This window comes from Micromesistius poutassou (assembly GCF_964030765.1).
Source record: "Micromesistius poutassou genome assembly, chromosome: 5".
NCBI lineage: Eukaryota > Metazoa > Chordata > Actinopteri > Gadiformes > Gadidae > Micromesistius > Micromesistius poutassou.
The window spans coordinates 2,373,132-2,395,563 of NC_140275.1; the positions used below are offsets into that span (position 1 = coordinate 2,373,132).

The following is a 22,432-nucleotide window of genomic DNA, read 5'->3' on the forward strand; positions in this document are numbered from 1 at the left end:
AAAGACTGTAATTTTGATCTTATATGATGCTCATAACATAAGAATAAGTTAGCATTTTTTTTACCCATTCCTCACGAATTGACTGTCATTTGTTGCATGAACGTAAAACGCAGACAGCACACTGTTGGTATTGAAGAACTGTTACGTCACTTGCATTAGTGAGTCCACAGTGCAAACTGATGCCGATGGCGTTAGACTGAACAGTCCCACCTAGTGGACATATTAGACCAGCGCAGTCAGGCAACAGGAGCTCTGGGGTATAACGACGCTTTGGTCAAATAAAAGTTGTAAATAAATACATAGCTATTTAAATGTATACATGTATGAAGTAATGCATCAAGGTTAAGGTGAGTTGTAAAATTAAGGATGTTATGATATACAGATGGACATGGTTTGGTCTAGGGTTAGAGAAACGCACACATGCGCACATACACTCAAGTGTGCATGAGCTTCAATCGCTGGATCAGCACATTGAAGAGCTCCCCATTAACCCACACGTCTGTCCACATCAAGTAGGCCTACTGAATCTGAATAAACATATCAAAGGCTGTCTCAAAATATTTAATCTGAGTAAACATATCTAGGTGATGGTCTGTCCACTGCAAGTACTGAATCATAATAAACATATCTATTTTTATCCACATTAAGTAATGAATTTTATTAACTATAACTAGTTCTGTCCTCAAACTCCTAAATTGGATTAAATGTATCATGGTCTGTCCTCAGAATACTGAATCTGAATAAATATATATCAAAGTCTATCCACATCAAGTACTAAATCTGAATAAATATATAAAGGCAGCACTCATCAGAAATTTGAATCTGATTAAACATATCATGGTTTATCCATATCAAATACTGAATCTGAATAATTATATCTCGTTCCATCCTCAAAATCCTAAATCAGATAAAACGTATCAAGGTCTGGCCTCAAAATACTTAATCAGATTAAACATATCAAGATCTGTAGTGAAAATCCTAAATCTAAAAAAAAAAACATATCAAGGTCTGTCCACACCAAAACAGTCATTCAGTTTTAATATATATAGTTCTGTTCTCAAAATACTGACTCTGATTAAACATATTCAAGTTCGGCCACACCAAAATATAGATTATATTTTAAACAATTTGTTTTATCCACACCAAAATTCAAATTTTTTGAATTCTGAATCTAATTCATAAAAAAGACTAAACGATAACTCTGAGAACGTTTTCTGTGGTTTATCTTCATGTAGACATTGGTCAAATAAGAAACTGTACATTTGTGACTTTTCCGTTTTTTACTATCGGACATTAAGCCTTCGATTCCTACAAACTGGGCCACATTCAACTGCCAAACAGGCTTAAGAAAATACCTTTGAGGGTAACCTGTAGAAAATAGAGTTCCCTTTGTCTTGTAGCTGCCAGCAAAAGTGATTATGCTAGTTCATACAAATAGAGGAAAGTAAACTCTAGTAAAGAAGTGTGTATTTTTGTATTATTGTAGCGATTTGTAAATTATATACTGTATGAATTAAACATTTCCTGTCAGTCAAAAAATATATCAAGTTGGAAAGACAGAAAAAGTGGCCGAGGAAATTTCGACCAATATAGGCACGTTCAATATCTGCACAATCTTGTTGACACGGTTAAAAGCAAACCAATCCTGGTCCTCTGAACAGGACAGCATCCACGAGGGTCTTCACCTGTCCATCAGGTGGGCCCTCACCAACGGCAGGAACTGTCTGGTTTGTGAGATCCGTCTCCATGGTGACTTGAGAGGGGCTGTGATCTGTGCACCTGTCGAAAGCTGTGAACTTTTCCCTCGTTGAAATAGAAGCAATCTGTCAGGAGAGTCTTTGTACAGAAGGTCGCTCAACAGATTTGTTGATCTGTAATTCAAAGGAAGGAGAGATGGAACAAAAGAACAACAAAATACTTACGACAAATATCTGTTAGTTTAAAATAAATCATGCACGAAATAACGTAAAATACGAACTGAAACCAAACTATACTACCAAGTAGAACGGTAAATATTTAAATTACACATCCGTCACGCAAAAAAGAGTGAGTTGGTCAAACAAAGTGTCATGAAAGGTTAGAGGAAGCCTTGTGCTTTCCCAAAACAGTTTTTAAACATTTGTTTAAAACCGGAGGTCCGTCGACTCAGCAAAGAGACTGAGAGTGAGTTTGTTCGAGTCTGGTCCGGTTCAGTCCGGTTCAGTCCAGTTCCGTGTGAAGAACGTCTGGTAGCAGGATGAGAGGGAGGGATCTCATGCCTTGGTGCGATGTGATAGGATAGTTGAGCCGTCAAAGAGCACGCCGCTCAGCTAGTGGTCAGCTCCGACCCGGGGGGCGGGTCCAGGTTCTCAGCAATCTCTCCTAGCTCGTCCAGAAGCTCCGTGAAGGCTGGTCTTCTGTAGGACTCCAACTGGAAAACCGGAGGAGGAGACATATTTCACCACCAGGTGTCATACCCTAATCACCTAGCGGCCCTATTAGTTAGCTGGGTCGGGAAACCTTCTAGAATCTTGGGGAAACCATGACAACTCAAAGTATTATACACGCCCCCTGGTGGGGAGATGGAATGCAAATAGAATCATAGATGCATAGACCTATGCACCCATGTTTTTCCGTCTTGGTAGCTCGAACGCATGTAGGCTGGAGATGATGCGTTTCCCATTCCGGCTTTCCAACTCTGACCATTAACGAACGCAGCATAACACCGCGCTTGTTGTTCTCTGCCTGTGTAGTGAAGGAGCTAGTCATGAGATAGTATTCGGATCGGTGCATAAACTTGTGTACTCGATGATACCTGAGGAGGAATTTCCGATACTGGTATCGGTATCGGAACAACTATTACTACTACTGCAACAATTTCTTTCAATTGCTTTGGTCTGATTTGCTTCCATTCAAACTACTGTGAACCCGAGCATTCATTCTGCCGGGGGGAACTGTAGAGCAAACCCAGGCCTCTCCAGAGAGGAGCCCCACTCAGCAGTAGCAGCTGTGCAGCTGTGGTTGTTGTGTTGTGTTGTGTTGTGTCGTTCTCACCAGACAGCAGCTGGAGGCTAACTCCAGGACTCGCTGGGGACAGCCGCTCACCAGCCTCCCGAAGGCCTCCAGGTCCAGACCGTAGTCCTGCGCACAGATCACACATGAGATGAGACATCAATCTTTAATCGGACTCTCTGTTGCTTTTGCCTTGCACTGTCCGTTTGTGTGTGTTGCATTGTGTTGGAAAGTAAGACTTCAACCCAAATCCGTCCATGTGTGTATTCTTATCCCCACCTGTGTTCGGGGAAGTACTTCTGGATCGGCGGGGATCCTGGCCAGGATTTCACACAGAACGATGCCGAAGGAGAACACATCCACCTGCAAGAACACAGAGGCACACCGTCTAGAGTCAGGAGGAAACCAGGGAACGCTAGCCTCTACACTCACCAGGGAACGCTAGCCTCTACACTCACCAGGGAACGCGAGCCTCTACACTCACCAGGGAACGCTAGCCTCTACAGTCAGGAGTCTACCAGGGAACGCTAGCCTCTACAGTCAGGAGTCTACCTGGGAACGCTAGCCTCTACAGTCAGGAGTCTACCTGGGAACGCTAGCCTCTACAGTCAGGAGTCTACTAGGGAACCCTAGCCTCTACAGTCAGGAGTCTACCAGGGAACCCTAGCCTCTACAGTCAGGAGGCTAGCTGGGAACATGTAAGCCTCTAATGACTAGGGTCGGACTACCAGTGATAATAAAAACAACAATACTAAACGAGTGATGTCTACCTTGCGGTCGTAGGGTTCCCCACGCAGCATCTCAGGGGCCATCCAGAAGGCGGAGCCCACCAGGGACAGCTTCCTGTCAGGGTCCTTCACCGGCAGCTCCACCACCTCGCGGGCCAGGCCGAAGTCTGTCACCAGGGCCTCCCTGCCCCGCGGGCCCACCCGGATCAGGCAGTTCTGGGGGGGGGGAGACGGTACGTTAGGACGGTGTGGCGTGGACAGTCAGTAGAGGTCTTCAGAAACCAGATTGAGCTGCTTCACATTTTAGATTGTTGTCAGACTCACTTGTAGTGGTCGTGTCTAGTTAATTGGTAGAGCAAGGCATTAGCACTGCCAAGGTTAGGGGTTTGATTCCCTGTCTAGCTCAACTATATAAAGCAAGGCATTAACAGGGTTAGTGGTTTGAATCCCACCTATGCTATTACTCCTGCACACAATCTGGATTATTGCGTCCACCAGAGATATTATGAGAATATCAGCTTTGGATGGTAAACTAGTAAACGCACCTGTAGTTACAGTCCTGTCACCAGCAGATGGCAGTATAATACTAACATCCTACAGGTGGATGGAAAGTTCACGACAGCTGCTTATACTGTTGCATCAATCGCTTTACTCACTTTACAATCTAATATAATCTAATCTAATCTAATCCAATCTAATCTAATAGCGTTCTTTAAAACCTTTTCATTTGTATTTCTGGACATTCCCCCCACTCCACATGCAGGTCTATTCAGCCAGTAAGCAGCCTGACGAGACGGACGGACGCTGGCTGAATGGAGGCTGGCGTCACCGCTTCCTCCGCACGCTAAATAATTCAGTCCTTGACCAGAGGTCCATCACGGACCCGCAACAGAACCCCCCTCCAGGAGGCCACGCTGTGGCCTCACGCTGGGGGGGCTGACCCCGGACCCCAGCGGGGGGGAACTGTTGCGTAGCGCCAGCGTATCGACCTGTCAGCAGGTGAGCCCACAGCCAACCCCAGACAGGAGAGCAAAGACAGGGTTGTTTTTATGGAAGAGAGGAGTGAGTGTGTGTGTGTGTGTGTGTGTGTGTGTGTGTGTGTGTGTGTGTGTGTGTGTGTGTGCTCTTTACAGACACACAGACACACAAGGAGACACTCTCCCCCTCTGTCTGTCTCCTCTCTCTACTCCCCTCTCTCGCTCCCTCTCTCCGTCTGTCTCTCTCTCTCTGTCTGTCTGTCTGTCTGTCTGTCTGTCTGTCTGTCTGTCTGTCTGTCTGTCTCTCTCTCTGTCTCTCTCTCTCTCTCTCTCTCTCTCTCTCTCTCTGACACATGGCTTGCCCCAGGGCAAGGTGACTCTCACTCCTACTAGCCACTAAATTTAGTTCGGCCATCTCTTTCATCATCCTCTTCTTTTTCTCCCTCTCCCTCTCTCTCCCTCTCCCGCAAAGCAAAGCAACTCTACTCCAGGAAGAACCTGATTTACAAAGACAGTGCCTGAGAGAGAGAGAGAGAGAGAGAGAGAGAGCCGAGAAAATGAGGGAGAGAATGAGAGAAATAGAGGGAGACAGAAAGAGAGGAAGAGAGAAAGAGAGAGATGGGAGAGGGAGATTGCCGGAGAAAGAGAGGGGAGAGAGAAAGAGGGGAAGAGAGAGAGCGAGAGAAAGAAAGGGGGATAAAGAGAGAGATTGGAGAGGGAGACAGAGAAAGAGAGAGATGGGAGAAGGAGATGACAGGAGAAAGAGGGGAGAGAGAGAAAGAGAGTCAGAGGGAGCGAGTGAAAGAGAGAGAGAGAGAGGGAGAGAGTGATCGATAGAGAGAGTTATTCTGCTGTTACTGGAACAGCTGGTACTGGCAGTAGCTGAAGGAAGAGCGAGCTGTGAGAGGTAATTAACTAAAGTGCATTCATCTGTGCAGAGCTGAGGTCTCCCTTTAATCTAATTGACCTTCTGACTGAGGGTGATGTCACAACTCACACACACTGCCCCAACTCACTTTGAAGGAAAGTTTAAGGTTAAAGGCAAAGTGTGTGTGTGTGTGTGTGTGTGTGTGTGTGTGTGTGTGTGTGTGTGTGTGTGTGTGTGTGTGTGTGTGTGTGTATTTGTGTGTGTGTGTGTGTGTGTGTGTGTGTGTGTGTGTGTGTGAAGGGGTGGAATGTTTATAGAAACTTGGCATGACAACAGCCCACACACACACAAGCGCGCGCAAGCTCACACATACACACGCACATGCCCCTGTGCACGGTTTATATTAGCATGACAACAGGCGGCTGTGTTGGCGTCTCCCACTGCATTAACCTCCTTTACTTTTGTTCTGCTGAAACTGGCAACCCAAATTAAAGAAGGCCACACACACACACACACACACACACACACACACAAAGGGCATTGGCAGGACTGCTACTTTGAGAACAATCTGCTGACAAAGGGGGGATGTTTGTCACGTTCTGGATCGGGACGTAGAGTTGTCACCGTATTGTTGTTCCATCAGGTTTGCGAGGTAGTGAACCCATTCATAAATGGGTCCTCTCTTGTCATAACAGTAGGAGAGTGAATAGGGAATCGTATGACAGGTCAGATTCTCTTTTAGAAACTCGGCCACACAGCAGAGGGGAATTTGTTGTCGTTACTTAGAATTTGGTTTTGTCTGCTTGAATTGTTTTCAGTCTCTCTATATAAAAACTTTAACAAGTTAAGGACTACTGGTCACTCATTCACACACACTCCTTCACACACTTTACTCATGCATTCATTCACTACAATATGCTTCTTAGTAACAAGCATGTTGTATGCCTGCATGCATAAGACAAAGTTATATGTAATAAATAAGTTGTTATATTTATATATATTATGTATTTATTCTGTCCTTTGTGAATTGCTTTTGGAAGGTGCTATAGAAATAAAGTTCTTCTTCTGATGCCATCCCTGTGTCTGCCTGTCTGTGATCAGCTGGTGTGGGCGGGGCTGACCTTGGAGTTGAGGTCGCGGTGGTAGATGTTCTTGTAGTGCAGGTAGATCATGCCTCTGCTGATGTCACAGGCCAGCTCCACCTTCTCCCTCCAGCAGAGCGGGACGGCCTGGCTGGCCAGCAGCTCCTCCAGACAGCCCCCGTTCACGTACTGGACAGAGCGCAAGGACAACAGAGTGGATCATGAACCGGCCAGCAGAACCATCTAGATCACAGGTTCTCAACTGGTCTGTTCTCAACTGGTCCATGAGACCCACATTTCCCCATGGTCATTAAGGCAAGACCCACTTTTATACATTTCATACCAAGCAAATTAATTTCTCAAAATGGGCCAGTAAACACACATAGACAATGTCCTCATGGCCTTTTTTTCTCCAAAAAATAGAAGAAGTAGAAGTAGAAAAATATATTTATATATTGTTGGACTACACTCAGCCACCCATTCAGAACAAGTCTGAAACCCGCTATTGGGTTGCGACCCACCAGTTGAGAAACACTGATCTAGATCAACTGGCTCCTCTGATTTGATTAATTAATTAAGCAGTAATGTAGTGATGGAGGGCCGTGTCTACATCGTTAATAATAACTGGACAGCCCATCTTGCTTTATCCTGTCTAATTATTATTAGTAGAACTAGTAGTAGTATTAATAGAATTTGCATATGATTGTAATTGTTTCATTAATCATTATAATGAATCGTTTTACGAATTCTACGAATATTTACGAATATTATATCTTATTTTTTTCGTAATATTATAATATTCAATATTATATCGTATTTTTAATATTATTTTTCATCATTATACCCACCCCCTTGTATGAGTGGTCCAACCCATTTCTGTTATAATGGTCTCATTGGATCACAGTAAAATGGAGTCAAATAGGTTTATCATTCCCTCTGGATGACTCAACCACAGCCCGGGTGTGTCCTATGTACCCACAGGTTTAATGAGTCCCATCGTGTCCTTGATGTAAAATGATGATCATTTGCCATCAAAGACGTCTCTGGCGCTCCCAGTTTGTCGCGGGCGGCGGGTCTATTTCCAGCGCGTATGAATCACAGCTCCGCGTTCCTTATGCTAAGTGTTGTTGTGCTCTGAGACCAGAGATGTTCTTCTCTGACTGAAGCGCGATGAAAATGATCTGCGATTAATTGTTTAGGAAGCTTTTGAGTTTTAGGCTTGTGTTTGAAAACGTATTGAAATCACTCATGGTAGAGAGGAGATATTTCAGAAATATTATAAAATAGACAGAAAATAATAAAATTAAAGTATAACCGATTATAATTTATTTAAATTCAATGTAGATTTATCACCCTTTCAAGATTGATGAATTTCATTTCCGATTCGTCTCTTTGATATTTGTGATTTATGTTGTGGTCGTATTGTACGATTTATATCCTCAAAGGAAAATATATTATTAGTATACATTTATATTCATTTTATATGTTTGTGTCAAAATGATTCATTTATGACATGATTCTGGTGAGATATTGACAGGGCTACTTCATTGATGTCCAAAAGAAAATGCACCCATACAACGACTCCTGTAAGTTGGTCCCATTTGTATATTTGTGTATCTGTGTGTATCTGTGTCGTTCACAACACAGCGAGCACACTAACACACGACCATTGAGCTAACCATGGAGCTTGTGGCTAGCACTCACCTCTAAGATGGGGTACAACTTATCTTCTTTAACGCATATGCCGAGATATCTGCAGAAAAGAACATTAACAAACATTACAAACCAATAACAAATATTACCAATATAATTAGTATGAACAAATTATAGTTATTTTAATCACACATTTTGAAATACTTGTTTGGTATGTGGATATAGGGCAGGATAATGTAATGATGAGGGTGTTGAACTCCCTTTCACAAGATACCAGGTTCGATCCCCAATGTCCACCAGCTGCCCGCAGGCATCCTAGAGCGAGATGCCCTCACCCCACCAGCTCCTGACCCCCCTGTCTCTAGAACCCACTCTGAGAGCTCTGGATGAGAGCATCTGCTACATCACTACAAGGCAGGTCCTATTTGAATAGAGTCCACCTGAAGGACTCTTTGGGGGCGGGACTACAGCTTGGAGCTGTGCCCGCCTTCATTTCCATGTCCTGCTCCAGTACAGATCTGATTGGCCGTATGTCATCAGCTTTGTTTATGAGTAAACACCAGGTGGTCATTTGATCACCTGGTGATGATTGATTTTTTTATTTTCTATTGTTGTTGATTTCTGATGATTTCTGATGTTTCTTAGATTTATATTGTTGTTGATATTGTTGTTGTTTCTTTGGGGGAGGTGGTGGTGATGTTTTGTATGTTTTATATTGTTGTTGTTGTTGTTTCATTGATTTTTGTTTGTTTTCTATTGTTGTTGTTGTTGATTCTTTGATTTTTGTTTGTTTTCTATTGTTGTTGTTGTTGATTCTTTGGGGGGCGGTGATGTTAGTTTGTTTTCTATAGTTGTTGTTCTTTCGTTGGTGGGGGGGGTATTTTTGTTTCCTATCTACATTTACCAGTCAGTCCTTTACTCAAACGTCTGAACTGAAGATGTTATCTAAAACGGCGAACAGGAAAATGAATCCTGAATAGCGTTTACCAATGAATACGGTCAGAGCAGTGAGCTTTGGAAAGGAACTGCGACAGGAGGAAAGCTCTTGTTATGAGTTATTATGCATCACGCAACACACGATGCACTAAGATAAAAGACCTCAGCACAGAGATTATGACCAACGCAACCGATATGAAAGAACGCCCCTCACACCACTGATGCAGAGCGCCACTGGACGCACGGACGCCTGCAAACATCACTTATATAACACACCGAGAAGGCCTGAGTCAAGGTGTTGTGTACCAGGTTTGTTCTCTCTCTCTCTCTCTCTCTCTCTCTCTCTCTCTCTCTCTCTCTCTCTGACCTTCACTAAGTGGCTCCATGGAGATATCTTGGACAAACACAACGTCTGACCTGCAGCCTTGCGTCACCGCTGTGTTTTCTTATTCATCAGACGCTTTAATCCAGGATGACTCACAGTGAATCAGAGACAGGTCATTGGAGCAGAGCAGGTCTGGGTTAGACAATACAGGGTAGGTTATTAAGGAGCAGGTCAGGGTTAGACAGTACAGGGTGGGTCATTAAGGAGCAGGTAGGGGTTAGACAGTACAGAGACAGGTCATTAAGGAGCAGGTCAGGGTTAGATAGTACAGAGACAGGTCATTAAGGAGCAGGTAGGGGTTAGACAGTACAGAGACAGGTCATTAAGGAGCAGGTAGGGGTTAGACAGTACAGAGACAGGTCATTAAGGAGCAGGTAGGGGTTAGACAGTACAGAGACAGGTCACTAAGGAGTAGGTAGGGGTTAGACATTGAGGAGCAGCTGGGGGTTAGGGGTCATCTTGCTCAAGGATGCCTCCAGGTTAGACTGCGGGCCCATGGGCTTTGATCTTCTGTTACTGTTATATAGGAATACAGATTCATTTTGAGGCACCAAATAAACTGGAGCCTTATCAGGAGAGAGAGACCACATAAAGAGATAACAAAAGAGTGTGAAAAACAGTGGGAGGGTGAGTGGGATGTGTGTGTGTGTGTGTGTGTGTGTGTGGGTGTGTACACACACAGAGTCTCACACATGAGCGAGCGTGTGATCCATCTATCCATGTGTCACTGGATGGATGGATGAATGATGGATGAATAGTTAGGGTGGATTCTCCAGGTGGGGCCCTACCTGACGATGTAGGGGTGTGGGTGGGTGTAGTTAGGGTGGAGGTTCTGGGTGGAGGTTCCCTACCTGACGATGTTGGGGTGAGAGAGCTTCTGCAGGAGGCTGATCTCTCTCACGATGCTGTCCTGGTCCACGTCGTTCTTGTAGATCTTCACCACCATCACCTTACAGCTGCTGCTGTGATTCACCTGAGGGACGGACGCACAGACACAGACACACAGACAGACGCACAGACAGACACACGGACAGACACACAGACAGACGCACAGACAGATGGACACGGACACACGGACACAGACACACAGACACACAGACACACAGACACACAGACAGACACACACAGACACGGACAGACACGGACAGACACACGGACGCAAGGACACACAGACTGTCAACTCTCGGTAATAATAAAGCACTGGGTTTGATTCCCAATGTCAATAGTATGGCCACCTTGTAAGTAAGAGGTCTACCCAGTGACCACTACCTGCCCCTTAACTACAACAGGGTAACAAGGTTTAACTCTGCCCCTTGCAGTTTTGGTTACCCCAGCTGACAGAGGTTCTGCTACAACGTAGTAGGACTGCTGGATCAGACGTTCTGCTGTAACATAGTAGGACTGTCTCTCTCTCCCTCCCCCTCTATACCTCCCCCTCTCCCTCTCTCCATCTCCACCCCTCTCTCTCTCTCTCTCTCTCTCTCTCTCTCTCTCTCTCTCTCTCTCTCTCTCTCTCTCTCTCTCTCTCTCTCTCTCTCTCTCTCTCTCTCTCTCTCTCTCTCTCTCTCTCTCTCTCTCTCTCTCTCTCTCTCTCTCTCTCTCTCTCTCTCCCCATGAGGCCCCTGCAGCTTGTTATTCTGGCTGGCTGCAGATTTCAGCCCCAGGGATGAGTTATGTAAGGGTTGGGAATGGGTGGGGAAAGGGTGGGGAAAGGGTGGGGCTATTGATGGTTTATGGCGGTCAGGGTGATCATGTGGCATCATCAGCACCAATGATTAGGCTTCCGTGCGGACAAGTGAGACATTAGGGGGAGGGGGGGGGGGGTCGTGATGTAACAAGTGCTTTGACTGCAGTTTGCACGTACACACTCACACGCACACACTCACACACGCACACGCCCACACACACACCTCAGGATGGTGAGTAAGTTTGGTTCAATCCCCAAAGCTCGCAGCCTGGAGGCGTCTGGATCAAGCCCTCTGCCACTCACATCTCCTGTGCTGATGGGGATTATCTAGCGCTACGAGCTGTACTATTGTTCTGGAACTTTAGAAACATAGAAAATGAATGGAGAAAGCCACTCTATCTACTTTATGTGATCTACTTTAATTGCAATACCACTCGTTCATTTACAAACGTCGTATCTCTTACAGCCACTCGGCCCTCTCTCCAGTTATTTAACTAATCTCTTATTTTATAGGGACTCTAATATTGAATCTATTCTTTGGATGAAGTGACTAAATGACTTAATACACGCACACACGCCTACACACACGCCCACGCACAGACACACTCTCTCTCTCTCTCTCTCTCTCTCTCAGGGGGATGTGTTTTGAAAGCCCCCACAGCTAGAGTTTCAACAGAAGCCTTTTTTTTTTACTGTGGAAACTGGAAACCATTAAACCCAGGTCTGGAGGCACTGCGTTCCCAGTAAGGACATCTGCGTGTGTATGTTGTGTGTTCACAACAAGGCTATTACTGCGTTTGTGTATGTTTGTGTGCGTGTGTACATAAATGTGTGCCAAAGTGTGTGTGTGTGTGCATATATGCGTGCCTGCATGCGTGTCGGCGCATGTGAATGCGTACGTACGTACGTACGTGAGTGCGTGGGTGTGTGTTCAAACCGAGGCTGTCGCTGTGTGTGTGTGTGTGTGTCTGTGTGTGCCTGCATGAGTACGTGTGTGTGTGCGTGCATACGTGAATGCATGTGTGTGTGTGTGCGTGTGTGTGCGTGCGTGCGTGCTTGTCTTTTTTTCGTGTCTGTGTTTACCTGCGTGAATGCATGTATGTGCGTGTGTGTGTGTGTGTGTGTGTGTGTGTGTGTGTGTGTGTGTGTGTGTGTGTGTGTGTGCATGCCTGCATGAGTGAGTGCGTGAATGTGTGTGTGTGTGTGTGTGTGTGTGTGTGTGTGTGTGTGTGTGTGTGTGTGTGTGCGTACCTTGTACACCCTGGAGAAGAAGCCGGTCCCGATGAGCTCGGCGCTGAAGTTCTCCCAGAACTCCAGCTTGCGGACGGCGGTGCGCAGCTTCTGCCAGCGGTCCGCCTGGCAGTAGGAGTCGGCCGACTCCCCCAGCAGGGTGGGGCTGGTGGGCTCCGCCGGGACGTCCACCTCACACATCCTGGGGATGTCCGCTGGGGGGGGGGGGGGGGGGGCGGGGCACACACAGGTGAATATAGATGTACACACCATGGAACATAATGTAGATACACACACACACACACACACTCACACACACACACACAGGTGAATAAAGACCATGGAACATAATGTAGAAACACACACACACACACACACACAATGTAGAACCACACACAACCACACACACACACAGTCACACACACACACACACACACAGATGAATAAAGATGTGCACACCATGGAACATAATGTAGAACCGCACCCACACACACACACACACAGACCCAAAGTGTGTGCACACTAACACAATGCACAAAGATGTACTACACACCATGAAACATTATGCAACACCTCACACACACACACACACACACACACACACACACACACGTACACAAACCTACATATTAATAAAGCACACATAGAGACGTGGACACGCATGATGGAACACAATGCAGACATACGTACGCCTGCACACACACACACACAAACAAAGGAAGACAATCAACAGCAGCACGGGGCACGTTAAAATAACCTTGTGGCAGAACCGTGGCTCTTCAGCTGAACTGACTACAGCAACAGAGCAATTACTCAGCCCTCCTCCCACCACAGCACTCAGCACACAGCGGCAGGGCCTCTGAAAGCCCTCCACGCTGCCACAAGTACAGCCAGCGAGGGCTGACACCGGGAACACTGCCACCTCCTCATCACCACCATCATCATCATCATCATCAGGCTGCAGGAGGGACGCGGAGGAGGAGGGGGAGGAGGAGGAGGAGGAGGAGGTAGAGTAGGCGGAGAAGAGATGGAGATGAGGAGGAGGAGGAGGAGATGGCGGAGGAGGAGAGATGGAGATGAGGATGAGGAGGAGGAGAAGGCGGAGGAGGAGAGAGGCGAGTGGCTCTGCTTTATTATCTTCCCAGACAAGGCTGTGCATAATTCAGCCTCAAAATAGAGACAACAGCTTGTTCAGGAAGGAGAACAACATGTTTACCCCGCTACAGTCCACTAAGATGTCTGTGAGGGGGAGGCCTCAGACTGTAAATGGTTTGGACAAGCTTAGAAATGTACTGGTGTGATCTGCATACTACACACTGAACTACACACTCTGAACAACACACTGTAAGGAATTCACTGTGAACTACACCCTGTAAACTATTCACTGTAAATCACAGACTGTAAACAATTCACTGTAAACAATTCACCGTGAAAAACACAGTAAACAACACAGTGTGAACTACACAGTGTAAACAGCACACTGAATCACAATCTATTGAGGAATATTTTCTTAGTAATAATTCATTGCTTTAGCTCAAAGCACATGGCCAGAACAGAGCAGATATAAAATAATCACATTTTCGATGTTTTAAAGCGAAAACGTTTCTATTCCCTTTTTTCAGTCACACTACAAACACAAACGTACGTTTGCACTCGGCACGCTCTGGGCTTAACCGTGAAACGATTAGAAACAGGATTCATCTTCCCGTTGAGGGATGGGCACCGGGACTTTGCGTGAGGAAGGATGTCAACGCAGGCAGAAGAAGCCCAAGGTGAGACCCTCCCCCTGGCTGAAGAGGCTCCACTTCCTCCTCAGAGGACTCACAGGTGCCAGGACGAGCTGGTCCGACGGCATTGTTTTCAGACCGGCAACCACCATGACAACCCCTCCCTCCTCTCCCTCCTCACCCTCCTCCCCCGCCCCCCCCCCTCATCCTCACCCTCCGAGCCTCACAATGGCTCTGGTGTCCAGGAGCACGCATGCAGGGCATGGGTCCATCCAGCGGGGGAATCACCCGTCGTCCCGGGCTCTTCAGTGGGCCGGTCACGGTGGAGGGGGCGTGTGGGCATGGGCTCTTTGTTTACAGGGACTTTGTGTGGATGTTGTGACGATAACTCAGGTTTTAAGCCAACGGCTGAGAGGTATAAGAGAGTGCTCATGCTGCCCCCCCGCCCCTTTTAACTATTTGGACATTCAGTATTGACTTACAGTGAAGAATGTCATTAGCATTAGCATCCTGCTCAAGGATGCCAATGGGTAGACTGTGAATATTGGGTTCCAAACACAGTGTCTGTCTCTGTCCCTGTCTGTCCGTCTCTCCCTATCTCTGTTTGTCTCTGTCTCTGTAGATGTAGCTATCTGTCTCTCCCTATATGTGTCTGTCTCAGTCCCTGTCTGTCTGTCTCAGTCTGCCTCTGTCTCGTGTCTCTATAGCTGTGTGTCTCTCCCTCTCTCAGTCTGTCTGTGTTTCTGCTCTGTCTCTGAGTTTCCCACACCCTCCAGGTCTGATTCCTCTAGACATTCTCCCCCGTTTGTGTGGGTGTTACGTTTCCTGGGCACGGCTCAGGGTTTCTCCCACTGCTTGTTTATTCATAGATAAGTCTTCCATCAACATAATGCACTCTGTTCCTTATCTGACCGCCATGACGCTTTCATCTCCAGGCGCAAACCAGTGGACCAGCTCGGATGTTCTGTGACTCAGCAGCTGTGATGTCACACGTGGGTGAGGCCTGGGGAGGATGGGGGAGGATGGGGGAGGCTGGATGGTCAAGGCAGAAGGTTTGTTTTCTCACAGTCAATCTTGACCCCTGTCTGACCCCCAGAGAGACTTTGGGGTGGGGGGGGGGGGGGGGGGGAACGTTGCTGGCTTGAAGTCTTTCTCTGAGCTGATAAGGTCATGAGTCAGGTTCAGACGGTTTAACACACCAAGGACACCCCTTCATCCTCCTCGCCCCCCGAGACCTCTCTCTCTCTGAAGAAGCCTTTTCCTCTTCGCCGTGGAAACGGGTGAAGGCTGTGTTCACAGGAAGTCTGCGTGCGTCAGGTTATGTTGACGCCCAAGGCTGTTCCTGTCCAGGCTGTGTGTGTGTGTGTGTGTGTGTGTGTGTGTGTGTGTGTGTGTGTGTGTGTGTGTGTGTGTGTGTGTGTGTGTGTGTGTGTGTTCCTCGCCTATTCATTACAGTTCCTGTGTACGTCTGTCCCTCCCGGTTTATTAGTTTTGGTGTTGGTGTTGTTACACATCAGTCCATTATTACACTAATGTCAACACTGAGGCAGTGTGCTCTGTTTTATAGGGGAGGGATGGGGGGGAGGGGGGGAGGGAAGGAGGGAGGGAGGGGGAGCGAACACGCCAGCCGGTGACGTCATGGCAACGAGTTACGGCCTTCACACCTCATGGTGAAATTGGAACAAGTCTCGCCAGAAGCCAAAATCAGCTTTTGCTCTGCATGCGGCAGCCATGTTAACAGACTTATGGAGGGCTCACCCACAGTGAGGTAACAGGGAGTCACACAAGGAACACGCACACAGCAACATTTTACTCAGAAACTCTGTTGTTCTGTTCCACTGTTTGGCTTTTGTGTGACGGAAGCCCTGAAGTGACATTCCCAGGTGAGGCCAGGTAGCCTGGTAGCTTGAAGCAGTAAACTAACCGACCGGAAGCTGTCCGGTGTCTGGTCAAGGACGAAGCGGCAGAGCGGCCCTCTGACAGTGTTGGACTCTAATAGAGGTTCCAGTGGACCTCTGACAGTGTTGGACTCTAATAGAGGTTCCAGTGGACCTCTCACAGTGTTGGACTCTAATAGAGGTTCCAGTGGACCTCTCACAGTGTTGGACTCTAATAGAGGTTCCAGTGGACCTCTCACAGTTTTGGACTCTAATAATGAGTTTAGGGGGGACCTTTTCAGCAGTTTGGCTGTTTTTCTAGAGCCCACAGATGCTGTGCTGTGGAGGCTGACGTCAGATAAGGAGACCAGGGCAGGGAACCGCACATAGCTGTGGCTGCCAGCTAGTTGTGGCTAACCGCTAGCTGTGGCGGCATGCTAGCTTTCAGCAGCGTTCAGTTGGGCAATTTCGGAAGGTTTTCTGCATCAGTTGAGTTTGTGTGTACAAAACCACTGTTATTTTATGTGGCGACGGATAATAATATAAACATACTATTACTTTAGACACTACAAAATACTAATATGCATAAAAAACAAACAACCTTATGTTATACTTCAACATAAAACGAGTATAATAACTATGCAACAACACTCCTTTTAAAACACCCCTACTACTACAAATTACTACTACTGCTAGTTAGCATTTCAGTTACGCTACAAATGTGGCTGCCCTCCAAAAATGAACTGAACATTAGCTGCCTGCTAGCTGTAGCTACGAGCAGTTGTAGCTTTTTCGCTACCGAATCCAATATGAGTCCAGCAAACAGTAAATGTTTATTGGAGCTCTCAATTAAACAACAAAACAAAACAGCAACTTGGGTTTTTTTCACGATTAAAGAAAGGAGTGCATGTAGCATTTTCTGAGATTACAAAATGGCTTTCATACTTTGTAACCCAAGCCTGAGAAGCGTCATGCTTGGGCTGCAATTAGAGGGTTTTTCAGTGACAGCAGAAATGGCCAGTCCAACTGATGTCCTTGGAAAGTCATGGGCGCAGCTCACACAGGCAGTAGTTTGTGGTTGTTGGGTCAATAGCACAGCATAACTCTGCAGTGCTGGGAAAACTGCTCATATTCTTTACTTCAAGATAAAAACCCCTTCAGAAAACAAATACTCAATTAAGTACACGCTATGAAGAAAGCCTATTTATATATATGTAAAGAATATGCAACTTTAACTTGTAAAAGTATCTCATTATGTGATTACTGATATATATATATATATATATATATATATATATATATAAATAGGCCTTCTATATATATATATATATATATATATATATATATATATATCAGTAACATAATGAGATACTTTTACAAGTTAAAGTTGCATATTCATCATCAAAACCTCATGTCCTTAACCACTGGATGAATATTGCCACAGATATTTCCAAACAACCAATAGTTTATAGAGTTTATAGTCTGCACAGTAGTGGACTTTCAGGTTTCACTGGTTTCCAAAGCCAAACTAGCCTCACATACTACTATCGCTGCCAACATTAAAAATAATCTGAGGCGTAAGGCCAACTACAAGCACTGCTGCTTCATTATGTAAACAGGTAACACCTTTAACACACTTACATACACCTATATACATGCTTACACTACCAAGGGACCACAATGGAAATAAGCCCATGGGCTTTTTTGTGTTATCTTTTTGACCTGATTTGTATGCTTACCTTTGCACATGTGTCAATAAAGAACTTCATCAATCAATCAATAAATCAACAAACGCTGAGGGGAGCTTTAATATACTGATGCCTTCTAAAGGGATACCGGTCAAATCAGGGGAAAACTGACAAAACCAAACCTAACCAAACATGCACAATGTTTGCTTTGCTCCACTACAGATCTACTACAGATCTCAATCTGCTCATGAATACTGATGAGCAGATTGATTCTTAGGTCGCTGAGGTTAAGTGCAAGTACCTCCGCACTGTTCTTTAGCACAGTCCAGTTGAGAAGGAGAGAGTACTTTGGATGCAGGATAACTGTGTGAACAAGGATCACACAGTTCCCTCTCAAGGACGATACACTTCTAAAACTGTTAGTCAAAGGATTCCAAGGCTCCACTTCACTTCCCTCAATGCCACATGCTACATGCTAGGCTTCCTAATTTATCCAGAGTGTCTGCCTGGACTCCGGCGTCGCCACACCTTGAAAAGGAAATTGCCACCACAGATATTATTGTCATGGATACGCCCAATGGGATTTGTTATGTTGTGTGCTCCACTTAACTCTAAATCTTATCTGAGCTCCTGTTCACCTGCACCACACTTCCAGTGTCGGCACTGTGTGTGCAGAAAGAAACCAGCAGCTTCACAAGCAGGGTTGCTTTCTTCAACACAAAGCCACAAAAATATCAGACAATTGAACATAAAGGTTCTGATCTGATCTAGCAAACCCAACACTAATATTATGCTATTCAAACAACCAGATCTACTGAAATAACTATGGGATAGTTAGGGGATAACATACAACAAATGGATTACGTTACATAAAGGAACATGGCGTTACTAATTCCCAGCTTGGTACAGTTGTGATGTCTGGTGAGCCGGCGTTTCAGTTGGAAACAAACCCTCGGGCCCCTGGGGACCCATGGGCCTGAGACAGCATCACCCGGGCCCCTCATCATGCCTCAACACGTCGCCTCAGACCCAACGTAATCCCTCAGTCGTCTGGCTTGTGCTATGATTGACAAGGGTTAACCAAGTACTAGTGAGGGTGAAGCTTAGCTTTGCATTCGGACCAAACCGGGTTTGTTGGCGAGTTTGGACGAGGCGCTGGGCTCTTCAGGAAGTGCCGACCTGACAGGAAGTGAACCATAAAGAGTGTGGCCTTCACAACGGTAAAATGTGATTATTTTACGTTCCTGCCCCAAATATGCATTTGTCTCTGCTCCATTTCCGTGAGCCCCTAGGATTAAGCGTGGATGAATTAGGGGCATTTACATCCGCTAGGATACCACAGATACCCTCTTTGGTTAGCTCATCACAACCTGGGAAACCTGCACACATTTGACTCAACTGCTCAACTGTCTTGACTCCCCATCGCATAAATTGATACGTGGCCTGGAGCTCAATGTGTGTGCGGTCTGGTTCAACAGTGCGGCCTCTCCCAGCCCCAGAGTCCAACCAGTCTGACCCGGGCCGGGTGAGGCCGCTTCAACCAGCCGTCATCCACACACACTCTACACCAGTGTTTTCAGCGGAACGGACCGAGGGAAGGACCTAATGTCTTTCACTGGTGCATAATGCAAACACTGCTCTCGTGTCGAAGTGCAACCCAAGAGCCGACGGGTTCACGCTCGTAACCGGGGCGGTGTTGTGGAGCCGCTCGCGGGCACAACAGAAAGCCACAGAGCAGGAAGGTATGCTAGTAAATGGGCTTTACAAGCAGGCTACGTCCTCTATGTGTTTAACACAATAACATTATGGAATTCGTAACTAGCAAGCTACATCCATGTATCGTAAACATCCGTGTAGTGTAAGCTCTTAAACACACAGCAGCACCTATAGCACGCTTTACTAGCATGCTGTAGCCTCTCTGTGTGTTATTAAAGATAGTTAGCACGATGTAGCATGCTACATGGAGGATGCGTTCTATATCCTCTATGTAGCATGCTATTTCGGCGATGCGTTCTATATCCTCTATGTAGCATGCTATATAGAGGATGCGTTCTATATCCTCTATGTAGCATGCTGTTTGGGGGATGCGTGCTATATCCTCTATGTAGCATGCTGTTTGGGGGATGCGTGCTATATCCTCCAGCAGTAGGCAGCGAGGGCTCTGTAAACAGACGGGCCATACGATCCCCTCCTCTGCAGATGAATCATAGTTATGGTGCAACCGTCCCTCTACCCTCACCGCATCTCAGAGCTATTCTCCCAGGCCTCCACACACACACACACACACACACACACACACACCACACACACACACACACACACACTCACACAACACACACACACACTCACACAACACACACACACACACACACACACACACACACACACACACACTGTACTGCACAAAGCATTTGTTTTCTTGTTTTCTTGTTGTCTTGTTTTGAAACCCACGGCAGCGCGGCCAGACATGACTGGTCGGCAGGGATGTTTAGGGGCGGGGCTTGGGCCGGGGATAGTGGTCCACACAGCCTGCGCTGACGGGCCGCGTGTAGGCACAGAGGAATGGGCTGGAGGGAATGTCAGGGGTCAACACATTGTGGCCAACGCACAAAGATGCCCTTGTTCACTTCCCGGAGCCCCATCTGTCGCCCTCCCAGCCTACACACACACTCTCATGGACACACACACACACACACACACACACACACACTCGTGCAGACACACACAGTCCAGTGGTTGGTGGTTGTGTGCGTTCGCACCCCAGTGTGGCTGGGTGTGTGTTTGACTTCTGTAGCCGACGGACAACATTTGCATTCCTGAGCGCGGCGGGCAGGCGGGCCGTAACGCGGGGCACCGCTCCCCCACAGAGCCGCTCCGTGGGAACCCCCGACACAGAGTACAGTACAGGGGGGCGCAGAGAGAACCACGGGTCAGACCCTATGGACCGGGGGGGACACTGACAAGAAGACTGTGAAGTCATCTTCCCTGAGACAAGTGTATAGGGGTGACGAAGTCGCCGTGGTTACGACCTGAACCACTTGGAGGTGGGGCAGAGGGAGGAGGTGGGGGAGAGGGGGAGAGGGAGGAGGTGGGGGAGAGGGAGTAGGTGGGGGAGAGGGGGAGAGGGAGGAGGTGGGGGAGAGGGAGTAGGTGGGGGAGAGGGGGAGAGGGAGGAGGTGGGGGAGAGGGAGTAGGTGGGGAGAGGGAGGAGGTGGGGGAGAGGGGGAGAGGGAGGAGGTGGGGGAGAGGGAGTAGGTGGGGAGAGGGAGGAGGTGGGGGAGAGGGGGAGAGGGAGGAGGTGGGGGAGAGGGAGTAGGTGGGGAGAGGGAGGAGGTGGGGGAGAGGGAGTAGTTGGGGAGAGGGAGGAGGTGGGGGAGAGGGAGGAGGTGGGGAGAGGGAGGAGGTGGGGGAGAGGAAGGAGAGGTGGCGTTGGATCTTTTCAAAACAACAACCAGTGCCTAGTTAGAGGAGCATAGTGTACTGAGGAGACCCCAGTGGGGGGTAGAGAGGACCCGGGTCCAACAGGACGATGTGGGAGGGGTCTCATGAAGAGATGCACCCTGGCTTTCAGAACCCCATGCTGAACTCTGACCTCATGCAAGAGATGGTGAAGAGAGAGAGACATGAGGCTTAGCAGGTCCTGCCAAATCACACACTAACACACACACGCTCACACCGTCAGCGACACAAGCACTGACTCACTGTCTTAAAAGAGAGCTGAGACTACTACTGAGACTACTACTTTGACATTACATTTTTACTAAGCCAATTTTTATAAGAGAAAACTAGACCAAAACTCTGGGAGGGATGTGTGGCGTGCTTTGTACGATTTTAATCACACAAAGTTGTTGTTGTTGTTGTTGTTGTTGTTGTTGTTGTTGTGGAACTGAATACTACGTCCATAAGTCTGATCCCTGATCAGTCACCTGATCACTTCCCCGAATTACAGCGGAATGCTAAGCTACGGTCGCTCGTAAATCAATATCCGATCTGCATCCATAAACTGTAGTTCTATACGTATGGTAGCTTTATAGGGTATATCTATATCTACATATCTATATCCAGGCTGTACCATCGATCGTTATATCAGGACATCTGGAAAACCACATCCCTTCAACATCTGAAAGACCTGCCGGCGGTTTGATTATACGAGACGTCCCGTCAAGGCACCGATACACCCGAACACACACACACACACACACACACACACACAGACACACACACACACACACACACGCCTCCTCTCCTCCACAACCCCCGCTGAGTTACGCAACACCTGCCTCACACACACCTTAAAAGTACGGTTAGGGTTAGTAGGCGGCTGCCGACACACACACACACACACACACACACACACACACACACACACACACACACACACACACACACAGAGGGAGGACCAAATGGTTGAGACAACACTGTGAACACACAGCGGTGTTGAAACATGAAGTTGCAGGAGATACTTACTCCACTGATTGAGTAAGCTATTCATATGCATCTCGGTGGCGGGAAGACAAACGGCCGGATGGGTCGGATGGAGGGACGGTCACACACTGGAGGAAACACACACCACACAACGTTACGGACCTCACACACACACACA

At 47.1% G+C, this 22,432-nt stretch overlaps 1 protein-coding gene across 1 annotated transcript; it reads right to left on the reverse strand.

Moving 5' to 3' along the window:
- Nucleotides 1–1,076: 1,076 nt before the first annotated feature.
- LOC311343774 (dual specificity testis-specific protein kinase 1) lies at nt 1,077–22,336 on the reverse strand. Its single transcript, XM_084468738.1, has 9 exons — nt 22,297–22,336; nt 12,559–12,752; nt 10,472–10,593; nt 8,351–8,399; nt 6,686–6,835; nt 3,762–3,935; nt 3,271–3,354; nt 3,034–3,120; nt 1,077–2,410 (listed from the first exon to the last, which is right to left on the reverse strand). Exons 1-9 carry the CDS (start codon nt 22,325–22,327, stop codon nt 2,306–2,308), a joined length of 996 nt encoding a protein of 331 aa, XP_084324864.1. The 5' UTR covers nt 22,328–22,336; the 3' UTR covers nt 1,077–2,305.
- Nucleotides 22,337–22,432: the final 96 nt, after the last annotated feature.

Coding starts and splice junctions, on each gene's coding strand:
- LOC311343774 (XM_084468738.1), bottom strand. CDS start 22,327: ATGCATATGAATAGCTTACTCAATCAGTGGA. Junction 12,753..22,296: donor TAGCTTACTCAATCAGTGGA/GTAAGTATCTCC, acceptor CCCCCCCCCCAG/CGGACATCCCCAGGATGTGT. Junction 8,400..10,471: donor TCTCACCCCAACATCGTCAG/GTAGGGAACCTC, acceptor TCTTTTCTGCAG/ATATCTCGGCATATGCGTTA.